Source organism: Pleurodeles waltl, chromosome 4_2 (assembly GCF_031143425.1).
Source record: "Pleurodeles waltl isolate 20211129_DDA chromosome 4_2, aPleWal1.hap1.20221129, whole genome shotgun sequence".
NCBI classification, from domain to species: domain Eukaryota; kingdom Metazoa; phylum Chordata; class Amphibia; order Caudata; family Salamandridae; genus Pleurodeles; species Pleurodeles waltl.
The window spans coordinates 531039401-531058038 of record NC_090443.1 but is presented as its reverse complement, the minus strand read 5'-3'; the positions used below and the strand labels follow the sequence as shown (position 1 = coordinate 531058038).

The window sequence follows — 18638 nt, the reverse complement described above, 5'->3', positions numbered from 1 at the left end:
CAAACGGAAGGACCGCAAACTGGTAATGTTGCGATCCGACCACAAAACGGAGATACTTCCTGTGCGACTTGATTATGGGAACATGAAAGTACGCGTTCTGTAAGTCAACAGACACCATCCAGTCTCCTTCGTTCAACGCCAACAGCACCTGCGCTAGGGTCAGCATTTTGAATTTTTCCTGCTGGAGGAACAAATTCAAAATCCTCAAGTCTAGGATCGGCCTTAGACGACCGTCCACTTTGGGAATCAGGAAATATCTTGAATAACACCCCTGACCCCTTTCCTGCAATGGTACCAACTCTATAGCGCCCTTTGCCAACATGGCTACAACCTCCTGTTGCAACAACAGAAGATGGTCTTCTGAACAAAAGGAGGGACGGGGAGGGAAGGGAGGAGGAAACTCCTGAAAGGGGAGAGCATAGCCCTTTTCCACAATTCCTAGCACCCACGAGTCTGTTGTAATTGACCTCCATTGCTGTAGAAAAAGACTCAATCTTCCCCCTACAGGAGAAGTATGACTGATAAAGTGGGGAAAACTAGGGCTGCTTCTGCTGTTGTCCAGCTGTGAAGAAGAAGAGAGCTGCTGGGCTGGACCTCTAGTCCTACCCCTACCTCGCCCTCTGAAAGCACGATAGGGCGGGTTGGCAGGTTGTTGGGCATAAGATTGAGACCTACGAAAGGCAGAACCTCTAGCAAACCCTCGAAACCTACGAAAAGGTCTGTACAATGTAGCAGAAGGGGTCTGCAAACCCAGGGACTTAGCTGTAGCCCGACAGTCCTTAAACCGTTCAAGGGCAGAGTCTGCCTTGTCCCCAAACAGCTTTTCCCCATCAAATGGAAGGTCCATTAAAGTGGATTTTACATCTGACGAGAATCCCGAAGATCTTAGCCAGGCATGCCTTCTCGTAGCCACCGATGTACCCATGGCCCTGGCAACAGAATCCGTGGTATCCAAGCCAGATTGAATAATCTGCTGTGCAGCAGCTTGCGCATCCAAGAAAAGGGACCCAAAAGATTTTTGCACTTCCTTAGCAGAGTCCATTAGGGCATGGATGTATCTGCCTAGCACACAGGTGGAATTGGTAGCTTTTAGGGCCATGCTGCAAGAGGAAAAAAAATTCTTCGAGGATTGCTCCATCCTTTTGGATTCTCTGTCTGTCGGAACACCAGGGAATGTACCGGGGGCAGACTTTGCAGAACATGATGCCTGAACCACCAAACTCTCCGGAGTCGGGTGACGAGATAGAAAAACCGGATCTCCTGGGGCACTTCTATGCCTTCTCGCCACTGCCCTGTTCACAGCAGGAGATGTAACTGGCTTTTTCCATAGGTCTAAGGCAACAAAGGGTCAGCACTGGAGGAAGATGGATGAAGAACCTCTGTGAGCAGGTTAGTCTTAACTTCTGCCGTGGACAAAGGCAAATCCAGGTAATCAACTGCCTTCCTCACCACAGCATGGAAGGAGGCGGCCTCCTCAGTAAACTCCCCAGAGAAGCAATGTCCCACTCCGGGGAAGTATCCAAACCACTTGCAGTGTCAAGTCCCTGGAAATCATCAGAAGGCTCTATCTCACCTTCCTCAAGCCTTCTGTATTCCTCTTCCTCCAGAAGCCTCAACGCCTTCCTCCGAGATCTTAAATGCGTCTCCAGAGCCGGCGTCGACAAGGACTCCATCGACGCCGATGATCTCAGACCCCGAACCGGTTCAGGAAGGCTCCCAGATTCAACTGGAGCTGGCGCCGGCCCGAAGTTGGCAGATGACCTCCTCGAAGCCGAATGAACAGAAGGAGATAGAGCCGGTCTGGATGAGGCCATCAATGACGCCGGATGGCGCGGAGAAGGAGTCGGATAAGAAGCCGACGGATCCACAGTCCCAGGCGAAGGACTCCTGCCAGGGGAAACCCCCGGTGCTGGACCACCAGGCTCTGTAGGGCAGAAGGGCATGAATGGAGCAGCCCTGTACGACGCCGGCAAGCCCAAATTGAATGCCAATGGCACCAGCAGGGGCCATGGATTGAAAAACAGCATACATCGCATTCAAAAATGCGGCCGGATCCGTCCCTGGAGTCGGGAAAGCCGGGTACTGCTGTGTAGATGTCTGGGGAACATCTGGGGAACATCAGGATCCCTCGGCCCCGGCGAAAAGCAAGGACTACCTTGAGTGACCTCATAGACTGAAGGCGCCGGTGACAACCCCGGACTCTCCGGCTGAGGCGTGACCGTAGGACTCATCTCCCACGTCTTCTGGCACCGTGACGAACAAGATCTCGACCTCGAACGACTCCTCGATCGGCTCCGCTCCGAACGGCGCTGAGAGTCATGAAAGCGCCGACAGTCATGATGACGCCGCTTCTTATGTTTTTTGGGAGAAGCATGGGAAGAAACCTTCTTGTGTTCCTTCTTCTTTGCCTTGGCCAAGAAGAGCTTCGCTTCGCGTTCCTTCAGAGCTTTCGGATTCATGTTCTGGCACGAAGAACAACCTTCCACATCATGTTCGGAGCTTAAACGCCAAATACAGTCCGAATGGGGGTCGGTCACTGACATCCGAACCCCGCATTCCCTACACGGCTTAAACCCGGACTTCTTCGGAGGCGACATTGTAACCTCAAGAGATCGCTACAGTTACCAACGGGCCAGGAAGAAAAAAACGCTGGCGTCGAAGCACGGAAAAAGGAAAAACTGACGTTAGTACGCCGACGAGGACCTCTTATTTGCACGTTGACGTCAGACGGAGTCACGCGGAGCCGTGCCATTATGACGTCCTCGTCGACGTAGACAGCTAGGAAGAAGACTTTCCATCGGATGCTGGCGCAAGGATCGAATTCATAAGGTGAGGAATCCACAGGTAGTTGTATCCATCAGAATGCAGGTTGCATTGGTCGACTTCAAGGGCATACTGCATGACGAAAAGGCCTTCTTTGCAGCGTGGTCCATTTTCGTTGACTCCCTGTCCGCAGGGGTCCCGGGGAACGAACCAGGAGAGGATCGGGAAGAACAGGAAGCCTGAACAACCAAACTCTCCGGAGTTGGATGTTTGGAGAGGAAGTCCGGGTCAACTGGAGCCGCACGATAGCGCCTTGCTACCACTCTGTTGACAGCTGTAGAAGTCACAGGTTTCTTCCAAATGTCCTTGATGGGGTCCAGGAGAGCCTCATTGAAGGGCAAGAGAGGCTCTGCCACAACAGAGGCCGGATGCAGCACTTCCGTCAAAAGGTTCCTTTTCACCTCAGCAGCCGGAAGAGGAAGATCTAAAAAGTCTGCAGCCTTCCTTATTACTGCATGAAAAGATGTACCCTCTTCAGTATACTCCCCAGGGGAAGCCAAATCCCATTCAGGGGAAGTATCAATACCGCTCGCAGTGTCCAGCCCCTGAAAATCACCCGAAGGCTCCAAGATTTGGCCTTCTTCCAGATGTTGCCTGCTATACTCCTCTTCCTCTAGAAGGCGCAAAGCTAGACGTCTGGACCGGAGTCTAGACTCGAGACCCGGCGTCGATAAGGCGTCGGCCGACGACAAAGATCTTCGCCGGCGCCACAGGCACCTTGACAGTAGACGGGATCCATGGAGAATCCACTGGTGGCGGAGTTGCAGACGTTGTAGGCGTCGCTGGTCTCCTTGGTGACGCCAAGGGCATCGGCGCCGTAGCGGCTCCAGACGGCAAAAAAGGCATGAAGGGCGTCGGCTTCCAAGGAGCCGGAGCACCCAAAGGGCCTGACAGACCCGCATGCCCTCCACAAGGCGCCATGGTGGAAAAGACATGGAACATGGCATTTAAAAATGCCGAAGGATCCGTACCCGGCGCCGGGAAAGCTGGGTATGCTTGCGGTGTCGGTGTCGGCGCCGGCACAGAAGCCGATGATGGGCCAGGCAACTCCTGCTCCGGAGAAGCCGCCGGCTCCTGAAGAGGCTCGACTTCAAACACCGACAAAGGTGAAGTCGTAGGAGGCGGAGGAGTGACGGTCGGGCTAATCTCCCACGTTGGACAGCGGCGAGCTGACGGAGATGCAGATCTGGACCTGGACCGACCTCTACTCGATCGGCGCCGGGAGGCGTGACGGCGCCAAGAGTCTCCATGACGATGATGAGTCCTCGAAGATTTCGAAGAGGACTCTCTCCGATGTCGCCTTTCCTTCCTCTTCTTGGACCGGGCCAGGAACAATTTAGCTTCCCTTTCCTTAAGCGCCTTAGGGTTCATGCGCTGGCAGGAACTGCATGACTCGACCTCATGGTCGGAACTAAGGCACCAGATACAATTTTCATGGGGGTCAGTGACCGACATTCGACCCCTGCACTGGTTACAAGGCTTAAAACCAGATTTTCTTGGCTGCGACATTGTAACCACAGATGCGCAACTGTAGCTCCCTGTTAGCCTCGAAGAAAAACCGTTATTCGAAGGCACGGAAAAAAGGGAACTGACGTCTGCACGTCGACGAGGGCTTCTTATTGCCTAGATGACGTCATACGGCGTCGCGTGGAGTCGGGCGATTGTGACGTCATCGTCGACATGCAGAGCTAGAAGAAATTTCCATTGAAGCTGGCGCAAGGGGAGAATTCTTTAGGTGAGGAATCCACAGGTAGGTGTATCCATCAGAAAGAGATTGATTCAGGCTCTGTCCTCCTCTCTGATGGCAGCCACTGTCCCTGTTCCTACCATCCTCCCTCCAACTAGCACTTCCCAGTCCCAGTCTCCTCAACCCTAACCCATCCCATGCACACATACAGACGAGCAAGCACACAAGACATCACACAAGAGTGGCACAGTCAAACAAAGGCACCACACTTCAGTTCACAAACACTCACGCAAACACCAGATAGTTGCACATACAACCACATCCACTGTCTCCCCCTTCTCCTCCACAGCCACATCTGCACTTATACCTGCACACACTGCTTCAACATCCACCACCAGCATCACTACACCAAGCAGCACATACACTTCACTAGCAGACACCTCCACAAAATCCATCCATGCGTCCCGTGTCCTCTCCCACCTTGTCTCCCCCCCCCCAAAGGACACAAACGCATGCACTCAGACACCCAACAGCCATCCACCTCACATCAGCACACTGCCCATGCACCTGCACCAAAGTCCAGCAGACGTACTCCTCCAACAACCACTCCCTCAACCTCCACTCCCATCACTCTGCCCTCATCTGGCCCCACTGTCCCTAAGAAGCTATTCCTTGCCCAAGTTGGCCTCTATCCTCCCCCACAACCCCAGTCCTGCCCGTAAGAGCAGGGTCCCTACGACCCAGCCCAGCACCTCAGCCAAACAGTCCACGGGGACAGTGGAGGCACCCCCTAGTCATGGAGGCAAGACAGTGAAGGATCCCACTCCACCAGCCAAAAAGGGGAGGGATCCCACTCCACCAGCCAGACAGGGGAAGGATCCCACTCCAACAGCCAGGAAGGGGAAGGATCCCACTCCACAAGCCAGGACGGGGAAAGATCCCACTCCGCCAGTCAGGAAGGGGAAGAAACCCTCACCTCCTGCCAGGAAAGGGAAGAAGCCCTCACCTCCTGCAGGAAAGGGAAGAAGCCCTCACCTCCAGCTGAGACACAGCAGCCCTCACCTCCAGCAGAGGCTGCCCAGGAGGCACCTTCCCCAGCTGAGACACAGCAGCCCTCACCTCCTGGAGAGGCTGCCCAGAAGGCACCTTCCCCAGCTGAGACACAGCAGCCTTCACCTTCAGCAGAGGCTGGCAGGGTACCAACACCACCACCACCAGTGGTCACGGAGCCCTCACCTCCAGCAGAGGGCATGTAGGCCACACTCCAGGGACTGCTGTACAAGGAGCCCCCTCCAGAACCAGTTGGCAAGTGCCCCACCTGAGAGACTGTGACTTTGCACTACCCAGCAAAGGATAATGGGCATGGAGCCCCCTCCAGAACCAGTGGGCAAGTACCCCACCTGAGAGACTGTGACCTTGCACTCCCCAGCAATGAGTAATGGGCATGGAGCCCCCTCCAGAACCAGTGGGCAAGTACCCCACCTGAGAGACTGGGACCTTAATGGGCATGGAGCCCCCTCCAGAACCAGTGGGCAAGTTCCCGACTTCAGCTGAGGTGTCTCCCTCCTCCCCCTACCCCCTGAGGTGCCTGCCCACTTCCAAAATGATGTTCCTGCACAGTTCTGTGTGGATGTTGTCAGGAAACAATTTGGCCCTGTGGCCATGAGGGCCTTATGTACTTTGGACTGGGCATTGGCCCTTTCTGGACAATTGTATCTCTTTGTTATCCAATTGGTTTGTTTGGTGGATGTTCCCATTCATTACATTCTCAGTACTGCCTTACTGTAGTCCTTGCATTATTATGCTGTGTTTCCTGTGCCATTGCTTTATGTCTGCAGCTGGTTGTGTGTATGGTGAGTGTTTGAATGGTGTGTGTTGTGCGTGTGTGTGTTGCTCTCCTTTTCCTCCCTCCATCCCTTGTGTGCTAGGCGGCTGTACTCACCGTCATCGTCTTTGTCGGTGTTCCAGGTGGAGCATGTCGTAGAAGAGCATCGGGAAGACTTGCAGTTCCGGTTCCATGGTGGCATTGATCTTCTCTGTGTCTCTGATGTTGAGTCTTTTGTTTTCTGTGATGTGTTTCCGCCAGGCCTTTAATGCCGTTGGTACCGCCCCAGAAATCGTGGCGGATTGCAGTGTCATGATTTGGTGGGTGGCACCTTGTCTTCCGCCTGGCTGTTGGTGGCTACTGCCGTGGTGCGTGGTGTTACGGCCCTGGCAGATGGTGTGGTACATTGGCTGTCTATGGGAGTTCTCAACAGCCTGTTGGCGGAATTACCGCCACTTTAACTGTCACCGCCAATGTCATAATGACCACCATAGTGGGACCCATTCTTACTGACTGAAGAAACTCATGTTTTCTTCTTGGTCAGTTTGATTCGTCAGCCTTCATGATATGTCCCTGTAATGAGCATTATGTGCAAGATTTATTACATTTTACTCTTTTTTGTAAACATTTTTAATTTCTGCTTCGAGGAGTGCCGGCGTGTTAAGTGCAAGCCTGCCTTGTTGTTTCTTGAACATCTCAGCTCCTTTCTCGTTTGTTTTAGTGTTTGTTGCTTTCTGAAACATGCTTTGTGGCATAGGAATCTGCTTAGGTTTTAAATTCTGGTGAAATTATAGTTTTTACACTCACAAATGTAGGAAATTCTGGAATTATATCTACTGATGGATTGGCTTCTATTTTTTATCATGCAACCACATTTATTGTATTGTTAATATCTTATGTGCTTTTAGGATTCTTTTTTAAAGATCAAGTAAAGCTATCTATGATCGTCACTGTTGATGCTGCTGCCGTCACCATGGCTGCAGTGTATGGTGGAGTTAAAAGGATGGTCGACACTGCCAACGGTTGCTGTCTTGAGTGCTTTACTAAGGATCGAGTCAACATCGGTAGTGGCACAGACTATGATGGAATACAAATACGAGCTATCAACGGTGCTGCATGTGGGAACATCTGCGATGACAAGGTCATCGTCAACAGTAGTAAGTAGAACAGTGGTCCCTTTAGGATAATTTATGACAATGTTTGAAAACTGAAGAATCACTTAATTATGCCTGTTGGACTAGACAGGTTCCTCTATAAATACCAAGCAAGGACAATGCTTAGAGAATAGGAGAATATACAACTAAGTATTTAAAAAGCAGTGTTTTATATATCAGCAAAATGTACTTCAAGCAGAATATACAAAGGGTGCAATATTATAGAGTATAGGGACAACACAGTGCTCATGTGACTGAAACATGCAAAAAGTGACAACAGCGAAGTGATGCATGCAAAGGATAGTACAGTGGCCACCAGTGAAGTTTAAGTCACAAGAGACAAGGTACACCCAGTAACTGGCTCCAGAGAAACCCTAACAGGAGGTAAAGGGACAGTCCAAAGTTTTTTTTTTTTTTTAAGTCACTGTATCAACCTCATTTAAAATAACTTTTCCATTGTCATAATAAGGACAATGTCAGGAACATTAGGATAGTAGTTTCCATTAGGGGAATATCAGCAGTAAGTGAGAAACCACCATGATTCTTAATCAAGAGAATGGTAGGCCCTGACTTTGTATGCATATTCAAGGAGTGGGAAAGGAGAAGGCAGAACAAAGAAGGTAGAGTGAATGTAAAGAAATTTAGAGTTAATTATGTTGAAGTAACGAGCGGACTGCAACTGTCCTTAAGGTAAGGGTGTTAATGAGGGAGGGAGCTGGGGACTAGGTCTTTAGTTTCCTGGACGGCAGAAGAGCTGATGACAGAGGCATAGATGGAGTGGACGGTGATGTTGAAAATTATTTTGGCAAGAATTTCTTCATCTTCATCTCACTTTAGTTGAGGGAGAATGGCTTATATTTTTTAATTTGTTCCTTATGAAGTCTGTTTGGTTGCTTTTTTGGATTCCATCCGTCTAGGTGCCTTTTTTTCTCTGCACCGAAGAGGGACTTTGGGCAGAGCCGTGCCAAGAGATCAGGAGCCAATTTTGGTTTTAGACATCTGAATTCACCAGAGTAACCACCTATGAGGACCCATCTATGAAGGGCAGAACCTGGGAAGTAGAAGGTGATACCGGTATTTACCAGTAAGAGAAGTCGCCCTGCTCAAAATAAAAATACAAAATAATAATCTGATTAAACACTTAGGCCCTCATTATGACATTGCCCGCCAATGCCATCTCGCATCCTCTGAGGCCTGACCCTCGCCGGCTGCATTATGGCTTCCCCATAAACAGAGTTTTGGCCCACTGGCCCAGCTGGGAACAGGGCCTTAACATTGTAGCTGGCTCTTAATGTAGCTGGCTGCAATGTGGCGGTGCAGTGGGTGCAGCAGCACCCATCGCACAATCCACTGCCCGTAATTTGGACAGTGGAATGCACGATGGGGCTGTGCATGGAGGCCCCTACACTGCCCATGCCAAGTGCATGGGCAGGGCAGGGGCCCCATGAGGCCCCCATACCGCCAGCCTTTCCATGGCTGTGTTTACCACCATGGACAGGCTGGCGGATGGGGACTCGTAATCCCCAGGGCAGCACTGCTTGCAGCGTTGCCCTGGCAGATTACAACTGCCGCAGCTCCGCCACGGTCATGTCGCAGTCAGACCGCCACTTTGGCAGTGGTCCGACCGTGACCATGACTCTGGCCATCTAGTGACCGCCAGGGTCATAATGACCCCCTTATTTAGTTAAGTGACTGCCTAAAGTTTTCCTTGCAATACATTAGGCATTCTGGACTCCCTTTAGGTGAAATGACTAGTACTACCAATTAGTAAGCATACCGCACCTCTCTGCATGGAGTGTTGTGTCACTTTCGATGCTTGTGGTGTTCCAGGGATGCATTATTTATTGTAATGTATCCAAAAGTGCATCATTGGACTACTATGAGTATGCCTACTATATAATACTTCAATGGTATATACACTGAGAGAGCTCATTTGACCTTGCACATGATGCAGCTACTTCTAATAGCTTCAGACTTCTGTCACAAAACGATGAGAAAATAGTTTCTACTGTGTTGCATGCAAAGGTGGCCAGTCCTCTATGAATTCTGCGATCTACGTGCCATATCAGCTCTTCCCTTCTTTCAGGGCTGCAGACTATTAAAATATCAAAAAGGACTTTAGGGCTGACCTAAAAAGACTTGTCCTGACAAATGCCACTGAGCCACAAATTCCTTCAGTGGGAGGCAGAAACATGCAGACAAATCATGGCACTGCATTGTATTGCACACACCAACCTATACCTTTTGAGTTATGTGACGGGGAGGTATCCCCTTTAAAAAAAAATACTTAGATTAGCAACCAACCACTTCACGTTTCTGTATTTTTTGGTTCCGTCCTTCTGAGAGTAGCAAAGTACTGCCTCAACTCTCACACAGTGACTGAAAGAATTTTCTTTCAGGAGCTGTGCACTGGATAAAAAAGTTCCATAGAGTGCTCTCAAGGGAGCCTACAATGTACCAATAGGCAAGTTGCGTAAGGAGGAACCTGATTATAAAGTATGCTACTGGTAGGGGGCGAGGGTTTCCATCCTCCAATCCCATGCTTTGCTCACCAGTTTATTTTGTATCTTTAAAATGGAAACTGGATCGTCTAATAAAGACACTGTGTGAACACTCTGCCCAGGAGTCCATCTTTTCCTATCTAGGAAAAGCAATTTAATGCAATATAGACAAATAAAAACAGGGGACTGATGTGCAAGGCAAGAAGCAACTGTGACCAGACACAAGCAGGCGAGATTGATATTGTATTCTATTTCACAATACATATACACAGTATGAGTCAGATCTTTTCCCTGGCCCAAGGCAGTTAAGTGGTTCCCAAGAATTGAGAACGTAAGAGGATCAATATGTGAGTTATTATAACAGATTTAAACATGGCCATGTTGAAAGCATTTCAAACAAGTTCTGTAAAGACTCTCTTACCTTCACATTAATTCCCCCAAGGGTTCTCTTTAAAATGTCCCCCATTTTGAAGTTATTACAGTGGTGGATTTCATTTCCCTCTAAAATCGCTGTACTTCCTGGATACAGTTCAACACCGGCTCCCTATCAAGTAAAGGAAAATGTCCTTTATTTACAAATAATTAAGTGTGACTATTTTCACTTTACTAGAAAAGGCAGTTTTAACAATTGGCAGGTCTAAATTTCCTAGTGCCATGCTTGGTGTGAAGTAGAATATTTTAATTACTGTTTAATGTAAAAGTCATTGTAATGGTGACTGTGCCTCTGCGCCAACATCCATGTCCCATTCCCCTGCACATCAAACATTAATTCCAACTGTCTTTGTTGTCTTCTATTGTAATGGAGCTCACTCTGAATTGCATCAGAGACAGTCAGTCAGTAGGTTCCATAACAGGATAGGTTAATTTGTTGGTTTAGGTCTCTTACAAAACAAAACAACTGCTTACCAGTAAACATCAACTCTCCAGATTTCGTGTCCTATAAAGAGTCACGTGCTTGAATCAATCAGTTGTTGAGATAATACTCCCACGCCGATTTTCAAACTCCATTAAAAAGCCATAACAGCTCTGACACAGTCTGTAAGTATGTCTTCCTTACCTTGTTCTCACCGCATGATGTGGGCTGTGCCGCGGCAGCTTCCTCCTGCGGCTCGGATTGCAGAACCTGTCTCGCACTGAGGATGTGGTGGTGTCTTCGCTCAGTGCCACCTTGGCTCTTTGCGTGTTGTGTTTTCTGATCATGCAGCAGAGTATGGGACGATACTCCCTGCATGCCACCTTTTTAAAGACTTCGCATGTGGGAGAACTCTTCATTTAACTATTTTTAAAGAACTGTGATAAGGGGTTTAATTACTGGTCTCGGACTTGATTTCTGACCATTACAGTAATTTATACATTGCACTGTATGGATAAGTTACTTACCTGTAAATCCTAGTTCTCTTCCAGGGGTATCCTCATCAAAGTCATAAACATTGAATATTCCCGCCCTTGTGCGGGGACCCCGGAGCATATATAAAATACACACATATAAAGTATGAAATATGCACGAAAAATATATATATAGCATTTTTAGTAGACACATTTTTCATACTAAACTCATATATACATGTGTAAAACAGCAATGCAGGCTATAATCATAAACAGGCTAAAATGCTTTATTTCTATGACGTGTTTTTTTTTTTTTTAATCTTTATAAAATTACAATAGAGAATAAATATCTACCCAAGCCCCAAAACTGGGCTTAGGGAAATAAGCAGTAGTAATCACTAGAGAAAGAGAGAAAAAAAACTACATTGAAAAACAATGGAGCATTCTTAGCCAATAGGCTGCATGCAGGTTAACACAGGAGAACCATAAAAACTTTGGCACCGTGCCTTTAAGACCCTGAGCACCTCCAGTATCCCACCATGCCTCAGGGGTGAAGGAGAGGTGACAGTTGGTTCACAGTTAGGTCAGTACTTTTTTACGGTGACAATCTGTGTAGCCGATTCGAAAGATAGTCTGTCCTGCACTTCTAGGAGACATGCGTCCGGGGAGGAGGGTGGGTTGTTTATGACTTTGATGAGGATACCCCTGGAAGAGAACTAGGATTTACAGGTAAGTAACTTATCCTTCTCTTCCAGGGGATCCTCATCAATAGTCATAAACATTGAATAGATTAGCAAGCCCATCCCTAAACTCTGCGGACTGTCCAATAGAAGTGCAGGAATAGATATGTATCATGCAAACAAATTTCTCAGAGAGGCTTGCCCCACTTGGGCGTCTGCTCTTGCATCTGAGTCCAAACAGTAATGTCTAGTAAATGTATGTACAGACTTCCATGTAGCAGCCTTACAAATTTTAGATATTGGAACATTGTTAAGGAGGGCAGCAGTAGCCGCTTTTCCTCTTGTGGAATGCGCTTTAGGTCTAGCAAGTAGTTGTTTGTTAGCCAACTGGTAGGCATTAACAATACAAGAAACTATACATCTTGATATTGTTCGTTTAGATGCTGCCTCTCTTGTCCTCAAATGACCATAATTTACAAACAAGTGGATGGAATGTCTAATCAATTTTGTTTTATCCAAATAAAATTTTAGCACTCTTTTCAGATCTAGGGAGTGCAACGCTTTCTCCGCCGGAGTTTCCGGATTGGGTAAGAAAGTTGGTAGAGAAATAGTCTGATTGATGTGGAATTCTGACACCACCTTCGGTAGGAATGATGGGTGAGTTCGCAGAACTACTCTATTGTCGTTAAAGGACAAAGCCTGAATTTCACTGACCCTCCTTGCGGAAGTAATGGCTACCAAAAAAGCTGTCTTCCACGTAAGGTGTTGCAAAGAGGCTTTGTGTATAGGTTCGAAAGGAGGGCCCATAAGTTTTGACAGTACTATGTTAAGTTCCCATGGTGGGGAGGGTTTCCGAATGGGCGGAAAAACTTTTTTCAAACCTTCCAAGAAATCCTTGACTACTGGTTTCATAAAGAAGGATTCCTGAGAAGGTGACTTACGATAGGCTGTAATGGCAGACAAATGTACCTTAATAGATGATACCTGCAGACCGGACTTTGCCAGATGGAGTAAGTAAGACAATATGACGTCCTCCTGAGCCCGTATGGGATTCTGACCTTGCTGACAGCACCATATGTAGAACCTCTTCCACTTAAACGCGTAAGAACGCCGCGTGGAAGGTCGTCTGGACTCTTTCAAGATGTTCATGCACTCCTGCGAGAGCCCTAGGTGCCCATACTGCAGGAATTCAGGAGCCATGCTGTCAAGCTCAGAGAGGGTAGGTTTGGATGCAGAACCCTGCCCTCCATCCTGCTCAGAAGATCCGGTCTGCCCGGCAGCCTCCTGTGAGGTTGTTCCGATAGGTCGAGGAGATCTGTGTACCAGAATTGACGGGGCCATTGCGGAGCTATGAGAATCATTCTGGTGCTGGATCTGTAAAGTTTGTTGATCCATGCCGGTATGAGGGGAATCGGTGGAAGCGTAAATATCCCTGACCAGTCGATCAACAGGGCATTCCCTCGAGATCCCGGACGGTAGAACCTAGATGCAAAGTCTGGGCATTTCTTGTTTACCTCGTCTGCGAAGAGATCCAATTGAGGTCGACCCCATTGAGCGAAGATGTCTTCGACAACTTCGCCGTGTAGGACCCAATCGTGGGCGTCCTCTAGGTGTCTGCTCAGGAAATCTGCTTCCACGTTTTGTTGACCTGGTAGGTGAACCGCTGTAAGCGACATTCCTCTGGCCAGGAGCCAATGCCAGATTGTTTGGGACTCCCGAGATAGGGGTAGGCATCTCGTTCCCCCCTGTCTGTTCAAATAATACATTGTGGTTGTATTGTCCGTTTGTATTAGGAGAGATTTCCCCTGAATCGATGGAGCAAAAGACTTGAGAGCCAGATGGACCGCTCTGAGCTCCAGCAGATTGATGTGGTACTTCCTTTCGTTGTCGGACCACAGGCCCTGAGCTTGAAGGGGACCTAGATGAACCCCCCATCCTTGAAGAGACGCATCCGTTACCAGAGTGACGGATGGAATTACCTGGTGAAACGGAGCCCCTACTGATAGGTGAGGTTTGTGCATCCACCATTGCAATGACTGACGTGCTGCTATCGGTACCGGCACTCTGTCCTCCCAGCGACCTGTCCTTTGGTTCCAGTTGTTTTCCAACGCCTCTTGGAGAGGCCTCATATGTAGCCTGGCATTCGGGACAATGGAAATGCATGATGCCATGGAGCCCAGCAGAGATGTCACCTGACGGGCCGTAGGTGCGTCGGATCTTAACAGGTCTTGACACTTTTTCTTTATTGAGAATTGTTGTTCCTCCGAAGGATACACTCTTTGGAGCTCTGTGTTTAGTATAGCTCCCAGGTAGTGGAGGTTCTGTGTTGGAATCAAGGTGGACTTTTGGTAGTTGACTTGAAGACCTAGAGACTCGAAAACCTTGAGCACAATGTCCCGATGGGTTCTCGCCTGCTCCGGAGAGGAGGCTTTCAGTAGCCAGTCGTCTAGGTATGGGTAGATGAAGATTTTTTGTTTTCGAAGATGTGCCGCTACCACTGCCACACATTTTGAGAAGACGCAGGGGGCAGATTTCAGGCCGAATGGTAGCACTTTGAACTGATAGTGCTGTGAGGCTATCTGGAAGCGCAGGAATTTCCGATGCTTGGGAACTATCGGGATGTGAAAGTATGCATCCTGCAGGTCGATGGAGCACATCCAGTCTCCCTGATGTAGCTGAGGGAAAATCTGGTGAAGAGCCAGCATCCTGAACTTTTGCTTTCTTATGTACTTGTTCAGAAGCCGTAAGTCCAGAATCGGTCTGAAAACGCCCTCTCAGCCTTTTTTCGCGACCAGAAAATAACGGGAGTAAACCCCCTTTCCTCTGTGCGCAAGTGGAACTTTTTCTATTGCCTTCTTTCGTAAGAGGGCGAGAGCCTCTTTGCGCAATAGGCTGACGTGAGATGGATTGCATTTGGCTGGTGGCAAGTGCGTTGGAGGTTGTCTGAAAAGAAGAGAGTAGCCATTTTCGACAATGTTGAGCACCCATTTGTCTTTTGTGATAGAGTGCCACTCGTGAAGAAAATCTGCGGAGTGGTGCACAGTGTTGAGGGAAGCGAGTTCTCATTGCTTGGCCGGCGCTTTTGGTGTGGACTGTTGAGGTCTACTTGACCCTCGTTCCCTTGTGGCCTTACGAGCCTGCAAAAGAGGGCGTCCCTGCCTTTGCTGTGGCCTCTGGGACCAGCGAGGGGTTTGAACCCTCTGCTGGAAAGGGCGCCTGTCATGAGTCCTATACCTCCGCCTGAAGTCCTTCTTCCTTTCCAGGCCTACTGCCCTCATGGTGTCCACTTCAGTCTTCATGCACGCCATTTCTTCGTCCGTATGGGTACCAAACAGCGAGTTCCCGTTGAATGGAAGATTTAGGATGCGCTGTTGTGCTTCCTGTTTTAAACCAGTCAATCTCAACCAGGAAGACCTTCTTGCACAGATTCCATGTGCGTACCCATGTGCAGCTAAGTCTGCCCCATCTGCCGCTGCGCTGATGACTTGGTTGGATACCAGACATCCCTCTTGAAGGATCTCTTGGAAGTCCTGTCTATCTTCCCTAGGTAATTTTTCTGTGAACCTGTTGAGAGAGTCCCGCAGAGAACGGTCATATCTGCTTAGGAGTGCAGACGCGCTGGAGACCTTCATGACAGATGCCGCCGTGCCGCACATTTTTCTCCCCAGAGAGTCTAGATGTCTGCTCTCTTTGTCCGGTGGGACCGTGGAGGAATAAAGGATCTTGATCAGGCGCTTTATATTTTTTCTAAATCCTAGCAGGAGCAGATTTGAGGGTGGCTGGCGCCAAAAAAGTGTCCATGGTTGGCTGCAACAGACCAGGCACTAGCAGCAGTAGCTTTTTCGAAACTGCTCTATGTTGTAGAGTCTCAAAAATGACTGATGAGGAGGTTGATGGTTCTGGAACCTCTATATTTAACTTCTGTGCTCCCCTGAAAAGTACCTCATTAAAAGTAGTGATGTCATCCACCGGTGAAACTCTAGCTGGTGGAGAATCTGTTAAGGTGGGGGAGTATCGTCCGACGGATGACCCTGACGATGACCAAGAGGGCGATCTTCTGTGTCCTGATCGTGACCTAGATCGTCGCTGGGAATGTGACCTGCTGCGAGACGCTGTAACAGAGTGCCCAGGCCTCGTGGTCGGTTGGCGAGAAGCAGAACGAGCCCGTCCTGCCCGCGCTGTCGGTGATGGTGTTCTCGGGAGAGAGGCAGTAGGAGAGTACATCTGTGAATACTGCGAATCCGGGGAGGCCGCTGGTCTGTTAAGGCTCTCCAACCATCTTGGTGACAAATTGATGGGTGAAACATGCCCCGATGATGCCGCTCTCGAACGAGATGAACCACTCCTAATGGAGACCACTGGAGATGGAGCAGTCTTATCTGCTGGCGGAAGTCGATGTTCTACTCCCTGCAAGTCAGGTAAAACCTGTGTCGACGTCGACAGCTGTAATGACGTCGAAGGGAGCGCCGCCGGTTGTTCCTGCCTCGACGTTGAGTGCCTCGACGTTGAACGGCGATCTCTGGATCTCGACCTGCTCGCCGTCGTGTGCCTCGACGTGGAGCGGTGTATGGCCGACGGCGGATGACCTCGCTCTCGCCGCCGTGGCGATTTCGACATCGTGTCTCTTGACGTCGAGGGGTGCGAGGCCTTCGGCGGCGAATGGACGCGCCGGTGATGGCTCAACGTCGATCGGTGCGTTGCCGTCGACGGAGATATGCCCCTGCGATGGCCATGTTCTCTCGACGCCGTATCCTTCGACGTCGGGCGGGTCGCCGTCGACGGCGATTTATGGCAGTGAGATGGTGGCAGCGACGACGTCGACGGGGAACAAACAGGTACTTTCCTACCTGCTGAAGTCGACCTAGCCATTCTCTCCTGAGAGTGGCTTGTTGGCTGCCTGGGAAGCGAAGAGGATGATGTTTTCTGCCTCTCGTGAAGCCCATGAAGCCTGGTCTTTTCTCTGTCCTTCAGAGTCCTCTTTGACATGTTCTTGCAGTGTTTACAAGTGTCAGGGCAGTGACTCTGAGGCAGGCACACAATACAAAGAGTGTGTGGATCTGACTGGGCCTTCTTCTTCCCACAGGAAGGGCATTTCACAAAAAGGGAAGGCATTTTTCTGTCAGGAAAAAACTGCCAAACTCAGACAATGATGTTAGATGTCGAGTAAAATAGGAAAAAACGCTGTTTTAAAGTATTTTTCTGAGAAAAACTGAGAGCTCAATGCTCCAGGATCCTCTCAGAAGAAGCCGGAAAAAAGAACTGACCTAACTGTAAACCAACTGTCACCTCTCCTTCACCCCTGAGGCATGGTGGGATACTGGAGGAACTCAGGGTCTTAAAGGCACGGTGCCAAAGTTTTTATGGTTCTCCTGTGTTAACCTGCATGCAGCCTATTGGCTAAGAATGCTCCATTGTTTTTCAATGTAGTTTTTTTTCTCTCTTTCTCTAGTGATTACTACTGCTTATTTCCCTAAGCCCAGTTTTGGGGCTTGGGTAGATATTTATTCTCTATTGTAATTTTATAAAGATAAAAAAAAAAAAAAGAACTTCATAGAAATAAAGCATTTTAGCCTGTTTATGATTATAGCCTGCATTGCTGTTTTACACATGTATATATGAGTTTAGTATGAAAAATTTGTCTACTAAAAATGCTATATATATATTTTTCGTGCATATTTCATACTTTATATGTGTGTATTTTATGTATGCTCCAGGGTCCCCGCACAAGGGCGGGAATATTCAATGTTTATGACTATTGATGGGATCCCCTGGAAGAGAATGTTATTTAACATTCTATTCCAATCCAAGATAGCCAAACTTTTTTTAGGAGGAGGTCCCCTCCTGTTTTCCACTATAAAAGGGAGATCCAGTGTTAAATTCAGTTGCATCGCAATTGTTCTCAAATATCTGCTCGCTCACTGGACCCAATGGACTCTCTCCAGTTCCCTTTCTTCTGCTATTCTCCCTGCTTCTTGGCCTGGTCCGCTAGAAGGTATTTTCTGGTATGTCGTTTTTTTTAGGTCGAGCGCGCAAGCACTCTGGTCAGTTGTAATCTATCTGTGGGCTTTTAAACACGCCCACCGCACACCCATCACTATCACTCACTTGTGGGCTTGCCTTTCAAAAATCCGTTGTTATCACTGGTAAATGCTTTAAGTTTGTCCCTCCTTGGGAAGGTTTTGTTACCGCCTTGGCCATCAACCCTGTTACATGGATAATTGCACATTTGCCTATATGTTTGACTGTGAACGAACTTCTTTATCCTTTTGTGCCTCTCCTTCGCGCTCATGCTCATTGCAGAAGTAGCACTTTGAATCGGCTTGCTTATGTCAACTGTTTTACTTCTCTTTTTAAATATATGTGGCAAGAAAAGTCCAGTTAGGAATTTACAACACTTATAGCTCTAACTCAAGCAAACGTGCGACCCATTGTATTGCAAATGCTTGTTCTTCTTTCTGGGTTATTTTCTGGACAACAGATGATGGATAGATGGAACGCAGAACAAATCAAACACTCACCCCCAATCACAGATCTGGATTTATTCCATCAGTGTTTTTGTTTGCCATGCTATTTCAGTTTGGACCCAACCATATGCAAATCAGTCTTGACCCTATTTCCCAGGGGCACAGTCCAGCCCAAACT

At 48.5% G+C, this 18638-nt stretch overlaps 1 protein-coding gene across 1 annotated transcript in view; it reads right to left on the bottom strand.

The window, feature by feature from the left end:
- The window catches only part of SHCBP1L (SHC binding and spindle associated 1 like), a 1202144-nt gene that overhangs the window by 53144 nt on the left and 1130362 nt on the right, over nt 1-18638 (bottom strand). The window contains exon 9 of the mRNA XM_069233348.1: nt 10412-10534. Within this exon, the coding sequence (XP_069089449.1) occupies nt 10412-10534 (123 nt within the window). The remainder of the gene's footprint in view (nt 1-10411; nt 10535-18638) is intronic.